General features: G+C 39.8%; 1 protein-coding gene across 1 annotated transcript; it reads left to right on the top strand.

Moving 5' to 3' along the window:
• The first annotated feature begins 2,288 nt into the window (after nt 1–2,288).
• On the top strand, nt 2,289–16,316 carry NEPRO (nucleolus and neural progenitor protein). Its single transcript, XM_030329584.1, has 9 exons — nt 2,289–2,484; nt 4,587–4,741; nt 8,274–8,353; nt 8,738–8,869; nt 9,521–9,598; nt 10,273–10,634; nt 10,779–10,840; nt 12,902–13,155; nt 15,688–16,316. The coding sequence occupies exons 1-9, from the start codon at nt 2,382–2,384 to the stop codon at nt 16,148–16,150; spliced, it is 1,689 nt and encodes a 562-aa protein (XP_030185444.1). The 5' UTR covers nt 2,289–2,381; the 3' UTR covers nt 16,151–16,316.
• The last annotated feature ends 1,169 nt before the right edge of the window (nt 16,317–17,485 follow it).

The following is a 17,485-nucleotide window of genomic DNA, read 5'->3' on the forward strand; positions in this document are numbered from 1 at the left end:
CTTGCCTCAGTGTTTGCAATAGATTCCTTTACCTCCTCATGACCAGCCTCGTCTCCTTTAAATCTGCTTTTAGGGTGCTCTTTGATGCAAAGTAACCAAAATTGTCCTGCCTAAGACTCAGAGACTCCTTATCACCTACAGCAAGGGCTCCCCAATCCTAACTACCATCACAAGGAACTTTTAAGAAACAAAAATTAGAGTCCTACTCAGACCTAATAAGAATTTCCAAAGTGGGACCAGATAATTTCTATTTTTTAAAAGCTACTCAGGTAATTATGATCATCCAGGGTAGGGAACCACCAGCCTTCAGTGTAAAATCCAAGTTCTTCCCAGAATCTGACACCACCACTCCAAGCTTCATCCCTCAGCACACACCAACTCCAGCAATACTGACCCAAGACCACTGATTCTTCCAACCCATGTTGTTTAACACCTTTCTGTTAGGGATGTCCTTCTTCCCTTATCTGCTTGAGAAATTCCTAATCATCTTTTCCAAACTCTATTCAAGCATTTTCTAGTCTCTTATTCAATGGGCAAATATTGAAAAACTGTGAAATTGTTTACATTACATATATGTGGTTCTTTGGATAGCAATATACTTCAATAAAAATATTAAAATTTATTGAGATCCTACTATATGCCATGCACTGAGCTGAGAATTAAGATATAAAGAAAGATCAGTGAACTTTACTGGTAGTGCTGCCTTCAGTAAGCTCATAGACCACTGAAGACATACGAATACACTAATAGACACTGGGAAGTAAATTCATGAGAGTCTGTGATAGCTGTAATAGCTCCCCAAAGATGTCCACATGTTAATCCTCAGAATCTGTGACTATGTTACCTTACACTGCAAAACAAATTTTGTAGATGTGATTAAGTTAGAGATTCTGAAATGGGAAGATTATATGGGGCTATTTTGGCAGGCCCAAAGTAATCACCAGGGTCTTTCTAAGAAGGCAGGAAGATGAGAGAGAGTAGGAGAGGGTGGTGGGAGATTGGAAGATGCTATGTTACTGACTTGGAAAATGGAGGATGGAGACATGAGCTGAGGAATGCAAGTGGCCTTTAGAAACTGAAAAAAGTAAATGAATTCTTCACTTAGAACCTCCAGAAGGATCCAGCCCTGCCAACTTTAGTCCAGTGGGATCCATTTTGCCCTTCTGACCTTCAGAAATATAATGTCTTTTAAGCAACAAAGTTTGTAGTAATTTAATACAGTAGCAAAAGAAAGCTAATACAGAGGCCAATTCAAGGCACTATGGTAGTCTATGTCAGGTTATGGAGTGGGTATGGGATGTTCAGGAAGAACTACCCAGAGGTGATGACACCAGAGCTGAGGAAGGGAGACTGTGTTTCAGGGGATGACCCAAGTGGAGGAATTAGTATTTGCCAAGGCACACAGGAAGAGCATGGCAAGTGTTTCAATAGGGCAAGGTTACTTGAATTAAACAGTAGAATAACAATATTAATTGTGATAGGAGTAAGTACCTGTATGCCAGACACTGTTCTAAAGCACCTTACAACACTGAGGTAGAGACTATTATTTTCATTTTACCCATAAGGACACTAAGGTTTGGAGAAGCTACGTAACTCTCCTGAGAACTAGAGCTAGAATTAGAACCTTGGTGGTCTGTCTCCAAAATCTACGAATTGCCTCTGTAATACACTACAGTGAAGGGCTTATTCAAGTAAGGTGACGTCATTGTGGCTGAAGATAAATAATCTATTAGAAAGTTATTAATAAGGAGAGGATCAGCAGAGCTTGCGATACCATCTTGTCTTAAACAATGATAGAGGACGGGGTTGATAGAGTCAGAGGGGTTCTAGGTTTCTTTGATGTGATGGCAGTTTTCCTGTCGGTGAAGACAGAAGGACCTTCCAGACAGGTAAATCCCGTCTTCTGTGTTTCAAATGTCACACTTTGCATTTCTTTTATTTCATTTCCTCCTCCCTCCAATGTCTGATGTGCAGATAGGGGTCTATGGGCGGCCTCAGTTACTACAACTGTAAAACGCCTTGAAGTAATTCCAAACTTGGTTGTGCCGCAGAATCCCGTGGGAAGCCCAAACACAATGCAGATTCCTCTCCTCATTCGGAGATTCTTATTTAGTAATACTGGGATGGGGCTTCCACCCACCCCCAAACTCTTCCAAGTGAGAGATTCTGAAACACCGCCAGGTTTTGGTGATTAGGGACTCTCCCAGTCCACTGTATTTGGTGCACGATTCGTGAAGGCCCCGCCCCCACCTCTGGGCCCCGCCCCAGCACCACCCCTTGCCCTCTTCCTCCCCCAGATCTCCTCTCACCTCCCCTCCCTCCGTGGCTCCGTTAGGCCTCGCCCAGCTCCGCCTTTCCCAGTACCTCCCCCGCGTCCCAAGATGGCTACGGTGCCGCCGGGCCCGGAGCCGTGGAACCGCGTAAAGATCCCGAAGGCGGGGAGCCACAGCACAGTGACGGTACAGGACCCCGAGGCGGCGCTGGGTGAGTGAGGGGGCCCGGCGAGCCACAGACGTTTGCGGAGGCGGTGTCTGACCGGGCCCAGCGCACGTGCGCAGGGGGCGGGACTTCCTGAACCCGCGGGACACTGGGAAGGGACGCGGGGCAGGATCTGACTTGGGGTGCGTGCGCTACCGAGTTACCCGGAGAATCCTGTGGTGCTTCTGACTTTGGCGTCCCCCATTTAATTCACTGTACCTACCTCACGGCCTGGCTGGAGCGATGAAGGTCCGAGGCCCAGCCCTGCGGCCAATGGGCGGAGAGAGGTGGACGTGGCTAGCGTTAGGGAGAAGTATTGTCTGGAAACCCTGGGCTCCCCACAGGCCACCAGCGGCCCCGTTCACCCTGAAGTCTGTTGCCTGATATTCTAAGAGGGCGCTGGGGCACGCTGGATTTAGACTGCAGTCCTTCTGGGCCTCTAGTTCCTTATCTGTAAAACGGGGTTAGTCCTCCCTACCTTCCACCGGCTTTGGGAGCATCTAATGATATAATTAGGGGACATTGCTCTTAAACGAAGGTGTTTTACCAATAGTACTGCTGTTTTTAGGCAGTAGGGCCCAATAGTTAGGAGCCAGATTGGGTTTGAAAATCCAGGCACTTCGCTTTGCTGGAGCTGGGCAGGTTGGGAAGTGTCGTTATTCAATCTTTCTGTGCCTCCGCTCATTTTTAAGTGTGGATAAATAGCACCTGCCTCAAAGGGCTGTTTTGAAGAAGCGTTACTGTTATAAAGCATTTGGAACAGTGCCTAAGGCGGTAAATAAACACTCAAATGATAGTTAATATTAAATACAACCTATCTAATCATGACATCCTCTTCCCCATCCATCCCCAGGCAGTTTATAGATCAATCTTCCCTCTTCTTCTATTCAAAAGTTCCTTAATTTTTTCAATGTTTATTTATTTTTGAGAGAGAGAGAGAGCACGCGAGCATGCGTGGGGTAGGGGCAGAGAGGGAGAGACACAGAATTTGAAGCAGGCTGCAGGCTCTGAGCTGTCAGCACAGAGGCGGATGCGGGCTGGAACCCACTAACGGTGAGATCAGAGACCATGACCTGAGCTGAAGTCTGACACTTAACGCACTGAGCCATCCAGGCACCCCTATTCAAAAATTCCTTAACAGGATTCCTATCAGGCATGGAAATTCAGTAACTCATTCTCCATCCTCATGGTAGTCCATTCTGGCTTCATATAGTTCGGACAAAACAAAATTAAGTTCTCCCTGTTGTGTAGGAATCTGCCTTTGTGTTATTTCCATCTAGGATGATAGTGCTACCCTTAGAGCCACAGAGAAACACATGAACTCCATCTTCTACTTCACAGCTTTTCGGACTAGGAAGCTGTTATTTTGTTCTGCTGAGCATCCTGTGTCCAGTCGAGCATGCATCAAATAATGTAACTTCCAGTTGCCATAGTGGTTTCTCTTTTCTGAATATATTCTTACCTTAAAGTACCACTGCTTTTAGGAGTATGAGTTTATTCATTCTGCCTTGCTTATGTACATAACTGGGGATTTAGAGAAGTGTATAACAGGTACCCACCATCAAGGTAAGTAGGTGTAAGAGTCTACCACATGATGGCAAAGTCTTCATATGAAAGATTATTAAAAATCATAAAAAAATGTGTTACAAAAATATACTTTCTTGTTTAACAGTTGTTCTCTTAATGATTTTGGACTTTGTATCTGTCACCATTTCCATCTTCTCACATACTGAGAATCCTTAATTATGTTCTTATAGCTAAAGCTGGTTATATTAATTTGTTCTTAATCCCCTTAATAAGGAAAGATGTTCCTTCACAGTGTTTTTATATAATATACTTAATGTAGAAATACATATTAAGTTTTTTTTAAATTTTTTTAACTTTTATTTACTTCTTGAGAGACAGAGCATGAGCGGGGGTGGGTCAGAGAGAGAGAGGGAGACACAGAATCCTAAACAGGCTCCAGGCTCTGAGCTGCCAGCACAGAGCCTGATACGGGGCTCGAATTCACCAACTGTGAGATCATGTCCTGAGCCGAGGTTGATGGTTAACTGACTGAGTCACCCAGGCACCCCCAAATTAAGTTTTATTAAATGTCTCTGGTTTAGACCTTTGTGTTGCAGCTGTAATTAGAGAATGTGGTCTTGTTACACTGTCACTGAAGAGCCAAACCCTGGATGCAGAAACAGATGTGCTATGTGCAGTCCTTTACAGCAATCACTACAGGATGGGCCACCACAAGCCCCATTTAGCCCTCAAACAGGTAAGGAGGAAGCCCTGTGTTTATGACTCAACGTGTTTACTTGGTGAAAATGAGATCATACTGCCACTTAATATTTTGTTGTGTATGGAAACTTAGTAAATTACTTGTGACTTAATAGATCTTCAGTCCAAAGCTGCATGTGGGCTTTCATCCCCACCCCCCACCCCGAAAGCATTTCAAAACGCAACTTCTTTAGAAAGGAACTATGTTTAATTCTTCCCCAGTCTTGTTTCTAGTGGGTAATTTTTATGAAAAGTTTTCTTCATTATATATAATCTATATTGAGAATGCTTTTGCCTAGTTCACAGATAACAGTGATTTAAGCAAGACAAAGTGCCGGATTAAAGAACAACTTCCTGAGCATAATCAAAATCCTAATATCATAAAAAGAACAAAGTCATGGTTTATATATTGTGGGACATATAATCTAATCAGTAATATATTAGAGTAAATGGCTATATAACAAGTTATGGAAAGTGGTTTCCTATAATTTTTAGATTGGGCCCTCTACACTACAGGGCTGAGTCTCCTAAGCTGGGTTCTTTATAATCTCATTCATTCATTCACTTTATTAATTCTGCAGGTATTTTGTGTAGCCCCCCCCCCCCTTTTTTTTAGAGATGGTGAGGAGGGCCAGAGAGAGAGTGGGAGAGAGAGATCTTAAACAGGCTCCATGCTCAGCACAGAGCCTGACATGGGGCTCCATCTCACCACCCTGACATCATGACATGAGCTGAAATCAAGAGTCTGACACTTAACTGACTGAGCCACCTGGGCGCCCTTTTTTGTAACTTCCTATGTGCCAGGTACTGTGCTTGGTGCTCAGTATACAGGGTGAAGAACACAGACGTGTTCTCTAACCTTACAGATTCGTGCTTTCTGGTTAATTTTCTGCTCCCATTACTTAAGGCAAAAAAAGATGGGAGATTTCTTCTTCAAAGAAAGATCTGGGAGCATGGTCTTTTCCTAAGTTTTCTTCTCTGGGGCAGCTTTTTATCTCATGAGTCTTTTACTTCAAAACCAAACTTGAGTATATTTCAACTTGAAAGTGTCAGATTGAACCTGCTTTTCCTTCTGGCTTTCCAAGCTGTGAATAATTATCCAGTCAGAAAAATCTGGTGTTCCATTTTCTCTGCTTCTTCCTCTTATGTAGCTCTCCCATAAGTCAGTTGGTTAGTCAAAAATTTTCTATGCTTCTACACCCTTATTCTAGTTCTGGCTGCATCTTCTTTTTTTTAGACCATGTCAACTTTTAATTGTCTTGCTATCCTAACTGATCTTTCCTCAACTCCAGTCTTTCCTATACTCTGACATATTCTATATGCCAAAGCTGAGTTAATCATCATGAAGCACAGCTTTGATTTTTATTAATGGTTCTCTACTGGCTCCTGAGTAAAGATGAAACCTCTTAGCTTAGCTTGTAAGATCCTCCGTGATCTGGCCTTTTCAGTTTTCTGTAGCTCAGGCTTCTCTCTCACCTTCATATATTTTATATTCCAGACAACCTGAACTCTTCACAAGTCTCGTGCTCACCACATTTGTTCTCTCACCTGAACATTTGCTTATCTGGCTCTGTATATTTAGCATGCCCAGACCCTCCATCTCTGCCTGGTAAAAGCCTTGCCATCCTGTAAGTCCCATTTCAAGCTGTCCAGCAGTGATAAACTTCTTCCCAAAGAGTAACATGAGGGCATATTGTGGTAATCTCATTTTAAGTTGCATGTTTTGATTATTAGTGTGGTTGACCTCTTCTTTTTATGACTGTGGGCTATTTGGGCTTCCCCTTTGTGGTTCTCTTATGGTATTGAGTACAGTCTGCATGTGGCAGTCATTTGTGTATGGTTTATTTTTCCTGCCATCCCTTAGAGTAGGGAACGTGTCTCATGCTCCTGCAACTACCATCTCCATTACTACTGCTGCCTTAGACCTGCTTAACATTTCCTTATTTACTCAGTACTGTCATCTACGTTATTTTTTCTCCCTTCAAAGAAAGCAGAGTAGTAGAATTACCCTATCTCTAATATTCCCATAAATGAAGCACAAAAAATAGTCAATTCCTCTTTCTGTGTGACAAGAGAGTATACGAAGACTGTTATGTTCCTCCTTGTTCTGCCTTGCTTAAATTCTTAAAATGATTTTCCCATTTTTATTTTTGAACCATAGCTCACTTACTGTATTTCCCAAGTGCTTTCCCATCTTGGTTTGTCAGTACTTCTCTCAAAGTATAGGATCCGGAATTAAAAACTGAAAAGATAGGAGCTAACCCCAGAGAATTTGAGGATCGTTGCCTTCACTATTCTGAAAGCTATGCTGTTATAACAGAATCAATACTTAAATTTTTAGCATATATATAGCGTTAGCAAGATATTATCTTTGCCAGTGTCAGTGCCCATCCAGATTTTTACACTCTTCAAAGTCTGGATGCCATCCCATGCATGCCTTTTGTGTGGTATTTCCTGGAGATCATAGAATTCTTACCACATTTTGTAAAATGGATAGCTTTTTGTTGTTTTGTTATTAAGTAAAAATGCTACTGAGTGCCTTCTTAACACTGTGCTAAGTACTGAGTTACAGTGGTGGATAAGATAGATGAAATATACTGCCCTCATGGAGTTTACACTGTAGTTGAGAGGAGAAAGGCCATCAGTCAATCCGTCCATCGAAAGCGTCATGGAGAAAAATAAAGCAGGAAAGGGTAGAGTGCTGAGGGGACTGCAATTTTAAATAAGGCACATCTTTTATTTCAGCATTTAAATATTTTGTATGTCTTCTTATTTTTACTACTAGGTTTTTAGCAACTAGAGATGGGGGAGTGTCATATACTATTTTATTTCCCAGCATGCCTTGCATAAAGTGTCCCGTATATACTTGTAAAGTGAGTAAATCACTTTGCTCATCTCTGAGGCCATTTACAAGTTGTTGAAATCAAGTAGTTAATTAATCTACTATCTTTTTTTAATGGTCTCACTGTGAGAAATCATGTTGCTTCAGAAAAATGATAATCTTGAGAATAATCTCATACTTAGTTGAGTGCCCTTTATAGCATCAATCACATCCTGGCATACAGTAAATTCTTAGTTATAACTGGGTTTGAGAAATGTGTTCAGGTGGGTTAATTTCCAATTTTTGAGCAGGAGCAATTGCTTTGGGCTACAGATTATTTTACCTAAAATGAAAGTATTCTGTAGTGTTCAGTGTATTTCCATACTTTGAATTTTTAAAAAAATTTTTTTACATGTATTCATTTTTGAGAGACAGAGAGAGACAGAGTACAAGTGGGGGAGGGGTAGAGAGAGAGGGAGACACAGAATCTGAAGCAGGCTCCAGGCTCTGAGCTGTCAGCACAGAGCCCGACGCAGGGCTCAAACTCACAAGCTGTGAGGTCATGACCTGAGCTGAAGTCCGCCACTTAACTGACTGAGCCACCCAGGCGCCCCTTCCATAATTTGAACTTTTGCGTATCTTTGCTTTTCTCGTCCCATCAGTGGCCATGTCCGTATTCTATGAATTTGAGCTACTCTTCCCCTTCCAGGTTGAACAATGTTTAAAACGTTTGAAAAACATGGATTTGGAGGGTTCAATTCAACATATGTCTGAGTTGTTTTCTTCCAAGTAAGTGGTCCAGCTGCTTTGTGATGGGCTTTGTGGTGGGCTGGGAACTCTGTCTTTAGTGCGGTCTCTCTTTGGACTTTGCTTGGTGTTGGGATATAATCAATTGTGCTTCAGTTGTGCAGATTTTGTTTTAGTAACGGGCACCTGGTATTTGTGAGAATGTCTCCTCTGTTGGCTTGTGGAGGGATGGCAGGATACTGACATCTGGGTCACAATAGATTACATTGAAATATCAGTGTCCATCAACTTGAGTAAGTCACTGTTGAGCAGAACTATTTCAAATTGAGCTTCAAGCTCACCTGCACTTGAAAACTGCTATGTAAGAGCTTTATAATTAATGAACTTTAAGAATAAAAAGAACATACTTTTCCATTTTTTGTGAAGTGAAAATCATCGTGTAACTACCGAAGCATATGTCATCCCTAGCCAACCAGTGGTTGAATTGGTGCTCATGAAGATTTTGGGAGCCTGCAAGTTGTTACTTCGCCTCTTGGACTGTTGCTGCAAGACATTTCTGTATCCTTGAATCAACTGAAATGCCTTCCCCTGAATTGGAATTGTTTGGATATATTTAATAGTATTTGTTTGAAAGCTAGGAGGTTTGTGGAAGTTATAACCTATTCTTAACATTTTGCTTCTTGGCCTCCTTTTTCTAGGAATTGCTTGATACAGCCATTGCCAGAGACTGCCAGTCTCTTTCTAACATGTCTTATCATAAGGGCACTGATAGAAATTCTTAATCTTAGAAGTAAAATAATGAGTGTTCTTGCAGAGTACATGTTACTTTAAGTTTCCATGCCTGAAACAAAACATGTTTGTTTGTTTTTTAATTTGTTTTTAATGTTCATTTATTTTTTGAGAGAGAGACAGAGTGTGAGTGGGGGAGGGGCAGAGAGAGGGAGGGAGACATAGAATCTGAAGTAGACTCCAGGCTCTGAGCTGACAGCACAGAGCCCGACACAGGACTTGAACCTGCAAATCCTGAGATCCTGATCTGAGCCAAAGTCGGAGGCTTCACTGACTGAGCCACATAGGCACCCCCAGAACATGTTTTAAAGCTTTAATTTCTTCAAGAAAATTCTATTTCCAATCTGTTTCTTTCATAAATGTAACTTACAAAACCCAGTTACTTTGGTTTTGTTTTCAAACTTTAACTTGATTCTTCAGCTTGACTGTGAAACATCTAGGTTTACAAGAATTCATTATTTTAAACCTTGTGATGGTTGGGCTGGTGAGCAGGTTATGGTATGTATGCACCTACCTCTGAAATCCTTCATTTGTTTTTCATCTAACTCCACCTAGGTTTCTCATTAGTGGTTTTCATATTTGTTTTCCTGTGGGATGCTGATGGTGCAGGGGTTTCATTTCTTCACTTGGTCAGAGTTTATTTGGGATGGATTAGGAACTAGAGTGTTGATGGTTATGTCCTCGATGTCTTAACCTGGGTATCTCAAGTACTATTTCATCTTGTTTATTCTGCTTATTCTTAGGGGTAACAACATTAGAACTACTAATAACTAACATATTATTTTAAAATGTCAACCCTTCCATTCTTTTCTATAATGAAAATAGCTTTAATTTTTGCTGATTATAGTAATAATACATGCTTATTTTAAGACATTCCAAAAAAAAAAAAAAAAGAGCAAAGAACCTGAAATTTACCTAAAATCTCACCACACTTTACATTTTGTTGCGTATCCTTTGAGACATTGTTCCATGTAGTACTTAAAGTAAATTTTGTACTTGGATTTTTCTGTTCGGGCTGGACTAATCTGGCTCTATGCAAATATGTCCCAGAGCGTTTTTTATCTGTAGTGGCAGATTGATCGACATTTATTTTCAGCTTTGAATCTGTTGTGGTTATTAAATAATCTGCAAATTATATTTACTGGCTAATTCATGACCTCCTCTTTCTCTAGGGTTCTCTATAAAGGTGTTTTAAAAAGGCTGACTTCTTTATATGAGCCATTGTTTGGATTGCTTCATGAAGTCTCTAGGATTCAACCACTGCCTTACTTCAAAGATTTTACCTTTCCTTCTGATATTGCCGAATTTTTAGGACAGCCCTATTTTGAGGTCTTTAAGAAAAAAATGCCCACAGCTTTTGCAGCTAAAGGAGTAACTAAATTGTTAAATAAACTGTTTTTAACAAAAAATCAATCACCAAGGTCTAGCAAAGAAACTGTACACAGAATTTCCAAAAAAGCTAAGCAAATGAAGATCAATATACAGAATAACGTGGATCTTGGACAGCCAGTAAAGAGTAAGAAAATCTTCAAAGGTAATTTTTTCTTAGCACATACTCATCTAATTCCCTTTATTTCTTTTGTAGTAATTTGGCAAGAAATATTATATACTTGAGAATTCATTGATTTGAAAATTGTTTGCTTAAGTTTTTGTATCTGTGGTCTCTCCACCTCTACAGAGAAGTCATCAGAATTTGATTTGAGAGCTTTCTGCAAACAGCTGAAGCACAAGGCTATTCAGGTTTGTCTGGCTTCTATTACTATGGCTTATGATTCTGCTACTTTATAAAGTAGATACCACTTACCAAGGGCAGAGATTGAATCCTCTGTTTTTGTCACCAGCTCTCGGCTTAGTGCCATCTTAGTTCTCAGCCTGTTTCTGAATGAATACAGGCACTCCCAAAGGACTGAGTGTATCCAGGAAATTCAGTTTATAGAATGCCTCCAGAAACATTTTACTAAGCATTTCACTAGAATTTTAAATTGCCCTTAGGATCCACTGCAGGTGTGGATTATACTAAGAGTATGCACTTTGTAGTCAGACAGAAATGGTTTGAGTCCTGGCTTCAGTTGGTACTAGCTGTATGACCTTATATAAGTTTCTTGACCTGTCCAAACCTCTGTTTTCTAATAACAGTATGCACCTCATGGGATTATGCAGTTTTAATTCATGTAAAGTATTCAAAGCACTTAACTGTTGTTAGATGTCATTAGCTACTTTTTTCATTGTTACTGTCATCCTTGTCTTTTGTCATGAGGCTTCTCTTTCTTTCCCTGTCAGGGTTCAAGTTTTAACATGATTCCTCTTAGTATCTGTAAATTCTGTTCTGGACCTAGCAACAGATAAGGACATCAGTGTCACCCTCTTTCATGTGGTAACTACCTGACTTCTATTACCATCTGTTCTTCTCAAATTGTTTTCTCCTGGTTTCTCGCATGGATTATTTCTTCGTTCTATTTAAGAATTCTTAATCATTTCTAGTAAGTCAGAGTACTTTCTTGAATGTTTATAAGGATTCTAGCTTGGATCTATATTCTGTCCAATTTATGAGTTCCAGAGGGAGGAATCATCATCATCATCTTCATCAGTGTCTTCATCATCATTGTAATAACAGCTAACACATATACTGCACTTACTCTATGCCAGGCAGTGTTCGAAATGCTTTACATGTATTAACTCCTATAAACCTTGCAAAAGCCCTGTGAGGCTGGTGATATTATTACTGTTTCCATATTTCAGCTGAGAAAATTGAAGTATAGAAGGGATAAGAAATTGCTCAGGCCACACAGCAAATACGGGGCAGAGCTGGGATTTGAACACAGGCAGTTTGGTTTCACAGTCTTTGTTCTTTACCATTACATCAGTCCCCCAAATAGTTTTGTCAGCTGTCTCAGGAACTGTAGCTCTCTGCAGTCCATCCTGCTGTTCCTAGGTGAGCTGGTTTTGAAGCTGGCTGGTTGGTCAGCTTAGTCATGACTCATCACTACCACATTTCTAGCAATTAGCACTAACATGCTCAGCTTGTTTTCAAGGTCAAATTTCTTTTATTGATCACCAACACAAAGTATTGCTATGTCTCTACTTTTACATTTTCTATTACTTTTTTAATGTTTTTCTTGAGTGAGAAATTTGGAAAAAGGCAAGTTTTGAATGAAGGATGAAAGCAAATCTAGTAAGTGGCATATTTTCGTAAACAATAAAAGTTGGTACAATTCAAACTCCACTTGATATAGAAAGATGGGGTTGAAGAGACAAAGGTGCCACATCAAAAGATGGTTGAATTGGAAATGATGCTCGGTTTAAGCATTTTTAACATATTTTCAGCAGCCATCCGTATCTCCATGCATTTCCAGTGACGTTTGTGACCCAGTGTTGAGGGTAACTTAGGGTATAGAAATAAGTGAAAAACAAATCTGCGGTAATCCAGTAGTATCTACGAAAAGGTCTCTTCAGTGATTTTTTTTCCTAGATAGACTTTGACCAATATTTATTCATTTTTATGTATAGGTTAAGTAGGTTATCTGTCAGAATATTTATAGTATACTTCCCATCTATGTTTCCCACCTGAATTCAGTTAGAGATGAGATCTATTGTTGCATAGAGGGGAAAAACATCTTGTGTTAGGAGCAGTTGATAAAAAATTAAGTTTTTTGAGACAAAGAAAAGCACAGTGAGCTTAAAAAAAGTTTTCCTTCTTAAGACTTTTTCTAATTCTCATGGTGAGTTAACTTTTCTTTGTTGTTATATATTTGTAAGTCAGTAACAAATCCAATATATTTTTTTCACCTTTCCATATTTCAGGAGACCAGCGTTAAATGTTCTCAGTCCAAACTAAAGGCAACCAAACATTCTTCTCAGAGAGCATCAGGAACTCCCTGTGCCAAAAGTTTTGTGCAAAGATTTCGAGGGGCTAAGACTTTCACTCAACTTTCTGAAGAAATCCAAATGGCAATTTTGTGGTGCAGGAGCAAAAAACTCAAGGCTCAGGCCTCCTTCCTGGGTAACAAACTTCTTAAAAGTAACCGGCTTAAACATGTGGAAGCTCAAGGCCATAGGTAGGTATATAATAAAAATTATATCCTTAACTTTTGCTGTTGTCATTTAGGCAAACCTATATATATTCAAGTCAGCTTTTTTAAAAAAATGGTACGTCCAGTAGCTCTAGGGGGGCTAAAAGAGGGATCTATTCCAAATGCAGTTTTGTTTGCTTTTGTTGGGCACAGCTTTATTATTGAGAGGAAGAAAGTTAACTTGGTTAATTGGATTTATTCACTTATACTCTTCCCCATTCCATCTGTTAATTCAGAGAGCCTTAGGAGTGTCTGTGGTATGTTAAGCCTGGGGATACTCCTGTGTAAGACAGACTTAATTCTCATGGAGCACTAGCTCTAGCCCTTGCTCTCATAGGAGAGACAGCCAGTCTGCCCGCAGCTTCAGCATATCAGGATGAGGATGTGAGAGCAGAAGCAGTCTGCCTCTTACAAGGGCACACACCAGACTCTGGGGTTAGGGTCAGGTCATGTTCGTTCATGGGTGCCAGATTCTCCGGGTATTGATTTCCTCTTCTTGTGGTCCTTAGGGTCACAGAACCACTTAAGGATGATTATCTTTTATTGTGACCAGTATTACTTGAAGCACTACAATGAAGTTAGACACTTTAGGATTTTATATATATTTTATATATATATATTTTATATATTATGTATATATATATATACATATTTTATACATTTTATATATATTATGTGTGTGTGTATATGTGTGTGTGTGTGTGTGTGTGTGTGTGTGTGTATATATATATTGTTTATTTAGAGAAAAACAGAGTGCAAGCAGGGGAGGGGCAGAGAGAGAGGGAGACACGGAATCCGAAGCAGGCTCCAGGCTCCATGCTGTCAGCACAGAGCCCAACGTGGAGCTTGAACTCACGAACAGCGAGATCATGACCTGAGCCGAAGTCAGATGCTCAACTGACTGAGCCACCCAGGCACCCCTAGGGTTTTATATTTTTATTGAAAAATAATAGATGCCCATGGTAACAATTTCAGACCACTGGCTGCAAAGATCAACAAAAACAAGTTTTGATTAAGAGCTATGAGAGAAGTTGTTAAGTATTCCTAAGGGATGAAATTGTTGGAAAGGTATCTACATTAGCGTCCCTTAAAGACCTGTAGCCATCTAAAAAGGATCTATTCTAGAGTGGAAAACTCAGCCTGAGACAGAGATGATAATAAATAAAAGTTAATGAGAATGGTAACAAACTAGTGTTTATTTGGTTCAACCATTATTCCATACCCCACAAAGATAGTGCTCTTTCAAACTGCCATGTTTTGCTGTTTCAATAATATATTTATAGTCCAATTTATAATTTATTTAATGTATACGATAACTCTCTGAGATAGGCAGTATTACTCTCATTTTGTAGATGAGGAAATAGGGGATTTTGATTAGGTTATTACAGTTGGGAGATCTAGAACTCCATTCAGATCCTCTGATTCTTCTTTTTTCATTTTTTCTATTCCCATTTTAATTAGGAGGTACACTTAAAAATTACCACTTATAGTAAGACAAGTAAAAGGGTTTGGAAACTGATCATGATTCACTACATTATAATGGGCTTTCTCAAAGTTATGTATTTATTTAAAAAGCAAAAGAGGGGGCACCTAGGTGGCTCAGTTGGTTAAGCGTCTGACTTCGGCTCAGGTCAGGTCATGATCTCACAGTTTGTGGGTTCAAACCCCGTGTCGGGCTTCATGCTGCCAGTGCGGAGCCTGCTTGGGATTCTTGCTCTCTCCTCTTCCTGCCCCTCCCCTACTCACGCTTTCTCTCTCTCAAAATAAATAAATAAATAAAATAAAATAAAAAAAAAAGAAAAGGGAAGGGTGATGGGGTAGAAATTACAGACCCATGCTAATCTTTTAAAATCTATCACAAGTGGTGAGGGAGTTAGCAAGGTACTGATACACCTTGTGGCAGTATACCTTATTCAGAAGCAAAACACCTAAAATGATCAGCTATTTGAGTTCTGAATTCCCAAGCTTGAAGATGGTACATGAATCACAATTAGGGTAGTCCAATTGGTCTATGCCAGAAGCTCTATCTTTTCATTCTTAAACTCTCTCTTCACATTTACTCCTTTTCCCTTATTTCCTTCTACAACATGAAGTTGTTTATCCAGATATGAAAAATCCAAATTTTCCTAATTGTGATATATCCTTTCCTCAGCTCCACCCCTATTACATTATGAACAGTAGTTATCAGGGAAAAGCTCTGACACTAAAGTATGGAGGTATCTCACCATTCAGCTACCTTGCTAGGCAGTTGTAGGAGCTACTTTACTTTGGGAACATAATAGGCACATGTTCGTCTACAACCTGAGTCAGAGAAAACCTTTGCTCTGAAAACACAGATTTGGGTTCAAGCTTCTATTTCTTTATTTTTTCCGATGATTCTGGGGTTGTACACGGGCACAAGACTTAGAGATAAATTGTGTACTTTTCTGTTAGGTGTTGGTAAAAGGAAGACAAAAGTTTTTGAAAATGTTTTCTGTGTCTTAATCCCAGATTTTTCCTTTCTCTTATCCTTTAAAGTTTACCAAAGAAACTAAAGTGCATAAAAGCATCTATTTGCAACTGCCTTCTTCGTGGCTCAGGAATCAAGACTTCAAAGCATCATTTGAGACAAAGAAGATCTCAGAGTAGATTTTTACTGGGACAGAAGAGACTGCAGAGAAAGTTGCAGTTGACTCTTTCAAAGGAAATTCAACAGTCCCCTCAAGGGGTGCAGAATGCTACAGATAGCAGAAAATGGAAACGCTCACACTGTTCAGTTCATAGAACTGATCTCTACCCCAACAATAAGCAACTCTTGAGGAGCAGAGTTTCAAATCCTGTCATACAAACTAAAGAGAAACAAATTCATGAAAACCTTACAGGAAACAATGAAAATGAAACTAATTCATGGACAGTGATGCAAATGAACAAACATAATACATCAGGAACCATTAAGGAGACAGATGACATTGATGATATTTTTGCCTTAATGGGTGTTTAAATGCTCATATATGAGACATTTAAGTGCTTAACAAACTGGTCCAGTGTTCTGTTTTACGTGGAACTTGCTGAGTTCTGGAAAGATTTGGAAATACTACTTGGACTCAGGAGCTTATTTAGTGTAACGCTGTACAGCAGTAATGTCAGTTCAATAAATATTTATAGTAGCTCTGTGTCATTTAATTGACAAGTACTTGACTACTAAATAGTCAAATTTTGACTTTGTACCAGGGGTTAAGATGAAAAAATTTACCATATCCTGTCCTTGAGAAGCAGATGTAATTCCTTAATTAAAGCTGGTGGGTCCTTGGGGCACCTGGGTGGCTTAGTCGGTTAAGTTAAGTATCCCAGCATCAGCTCAGGTCATAATCTTACAGGTTCATGAGTTTGAAGCTCACGTCACGTTCTGTGCTGACAGCTCAGAGCCTAGAGCCTGCTTTGGATTCTGTGTCTCCCTTTCTCTCTGCCCCTACCCCACTCGTGCTCTGTCTCTCAAAAATAAACATTAAAAAAGAAAAAAAAAAAAAGCTGGTGGGTCCCTTGAAAACTGAATAATTTTATGATTTACCAAGGAATTAAGAACTGAGTAATTAGGTTGATAAAAACCTACTCTGTGCCTTAGATATATGGGGATGGGCTGGGATGGAAAGCAAAGTATCAAGGAGTACTTAAAAGGTCACTTTGGTCTTATGGCTCCATTTTAGGTAAGTCCCCCTCTGAACACCAAGGTTTGTAGCTTCTAATGGTTGTGCATATAATTCTTGATTATATGTTAGAATTAATCATCAAAAAGGACTAAAAAATTTTGCCACTAAGTGTATTATCAGGGACTGGTCACAACCATTAATTCACTTCATCTTTTCACCATACCTCACAGAAAGGCATATTAAAGTGCTTTTGAAGATCTCCAAAAGTTTCTGGGATTTTTTTTTTTTTTTTTTTGGTTTATTTATTTGGGTGCCAGTGATTAATTCCAAATAGACTTTTCTCCAAAAAGGACGTACGGTGGCATATGGTTATACATGAAGTACAAGATAACAAAATAGAAGTAGATGAGGAAGTCAAATGAAAAATAAAGCTTATTGGGTGCCTGGGTGGCTCAGTCGGTTAAGCACCGCATTCTTGATTTTGGCTCAGGTCATGATCTCACAGTTTGTGGGTTTGAGCTCTTTGTGGGTCTCCATGCTGATGGTGCAAAGCCTGCTTGGGATTCTGTCTCCCTCTCTCTCTGCCCTCCCCTGTTCTCTCTCTCTCTCTCTCTCTCTCTCTCTCTCAAAATAAATAAGTTAAAAAAAAAGAGAAGAGAAGAAAAAGAAAGCTTAGTTTACACAAAATA

Source organism: Lynx canadensis, chromosome C2 (assembly GCF_007474595.2).
Source record: "Lynx canadensis isolate LIC74 chromosome C2, mLynCan4.pri.v2, whole genome shotgun sequence".
NCBI lineage: Eukaryota > Metazoa > Chordata > Mammalia > Carnivora > Felidae > Lynx > Lynx canadensis.

Excerpts from the sequence above, each read along its gene's own strand:
- NEPRO (XM_030329584.1), top strand. The coding sequence starts at position 2,382 with ATGGCTACGGTGCCGCCGGGCCCGGAGCCGTGGAACCGCGTAAAGATC. Across the intron at positions 8,870-9,520 it reads TGTTGCTGCAAGACATTTCT|CTTGACTGTGAAACATCTAG; the intron begins GTATCCTTGAAT and ends TTGATTCTTCAG. Across the intron at positions 13,156-15,687 it reads GTGGAAGCTCAAGGCCATAG|TTTACCAAAGAAACTAAAGT; the intron begins GTAGGTATATAA and ends TATCCTTTAAAG.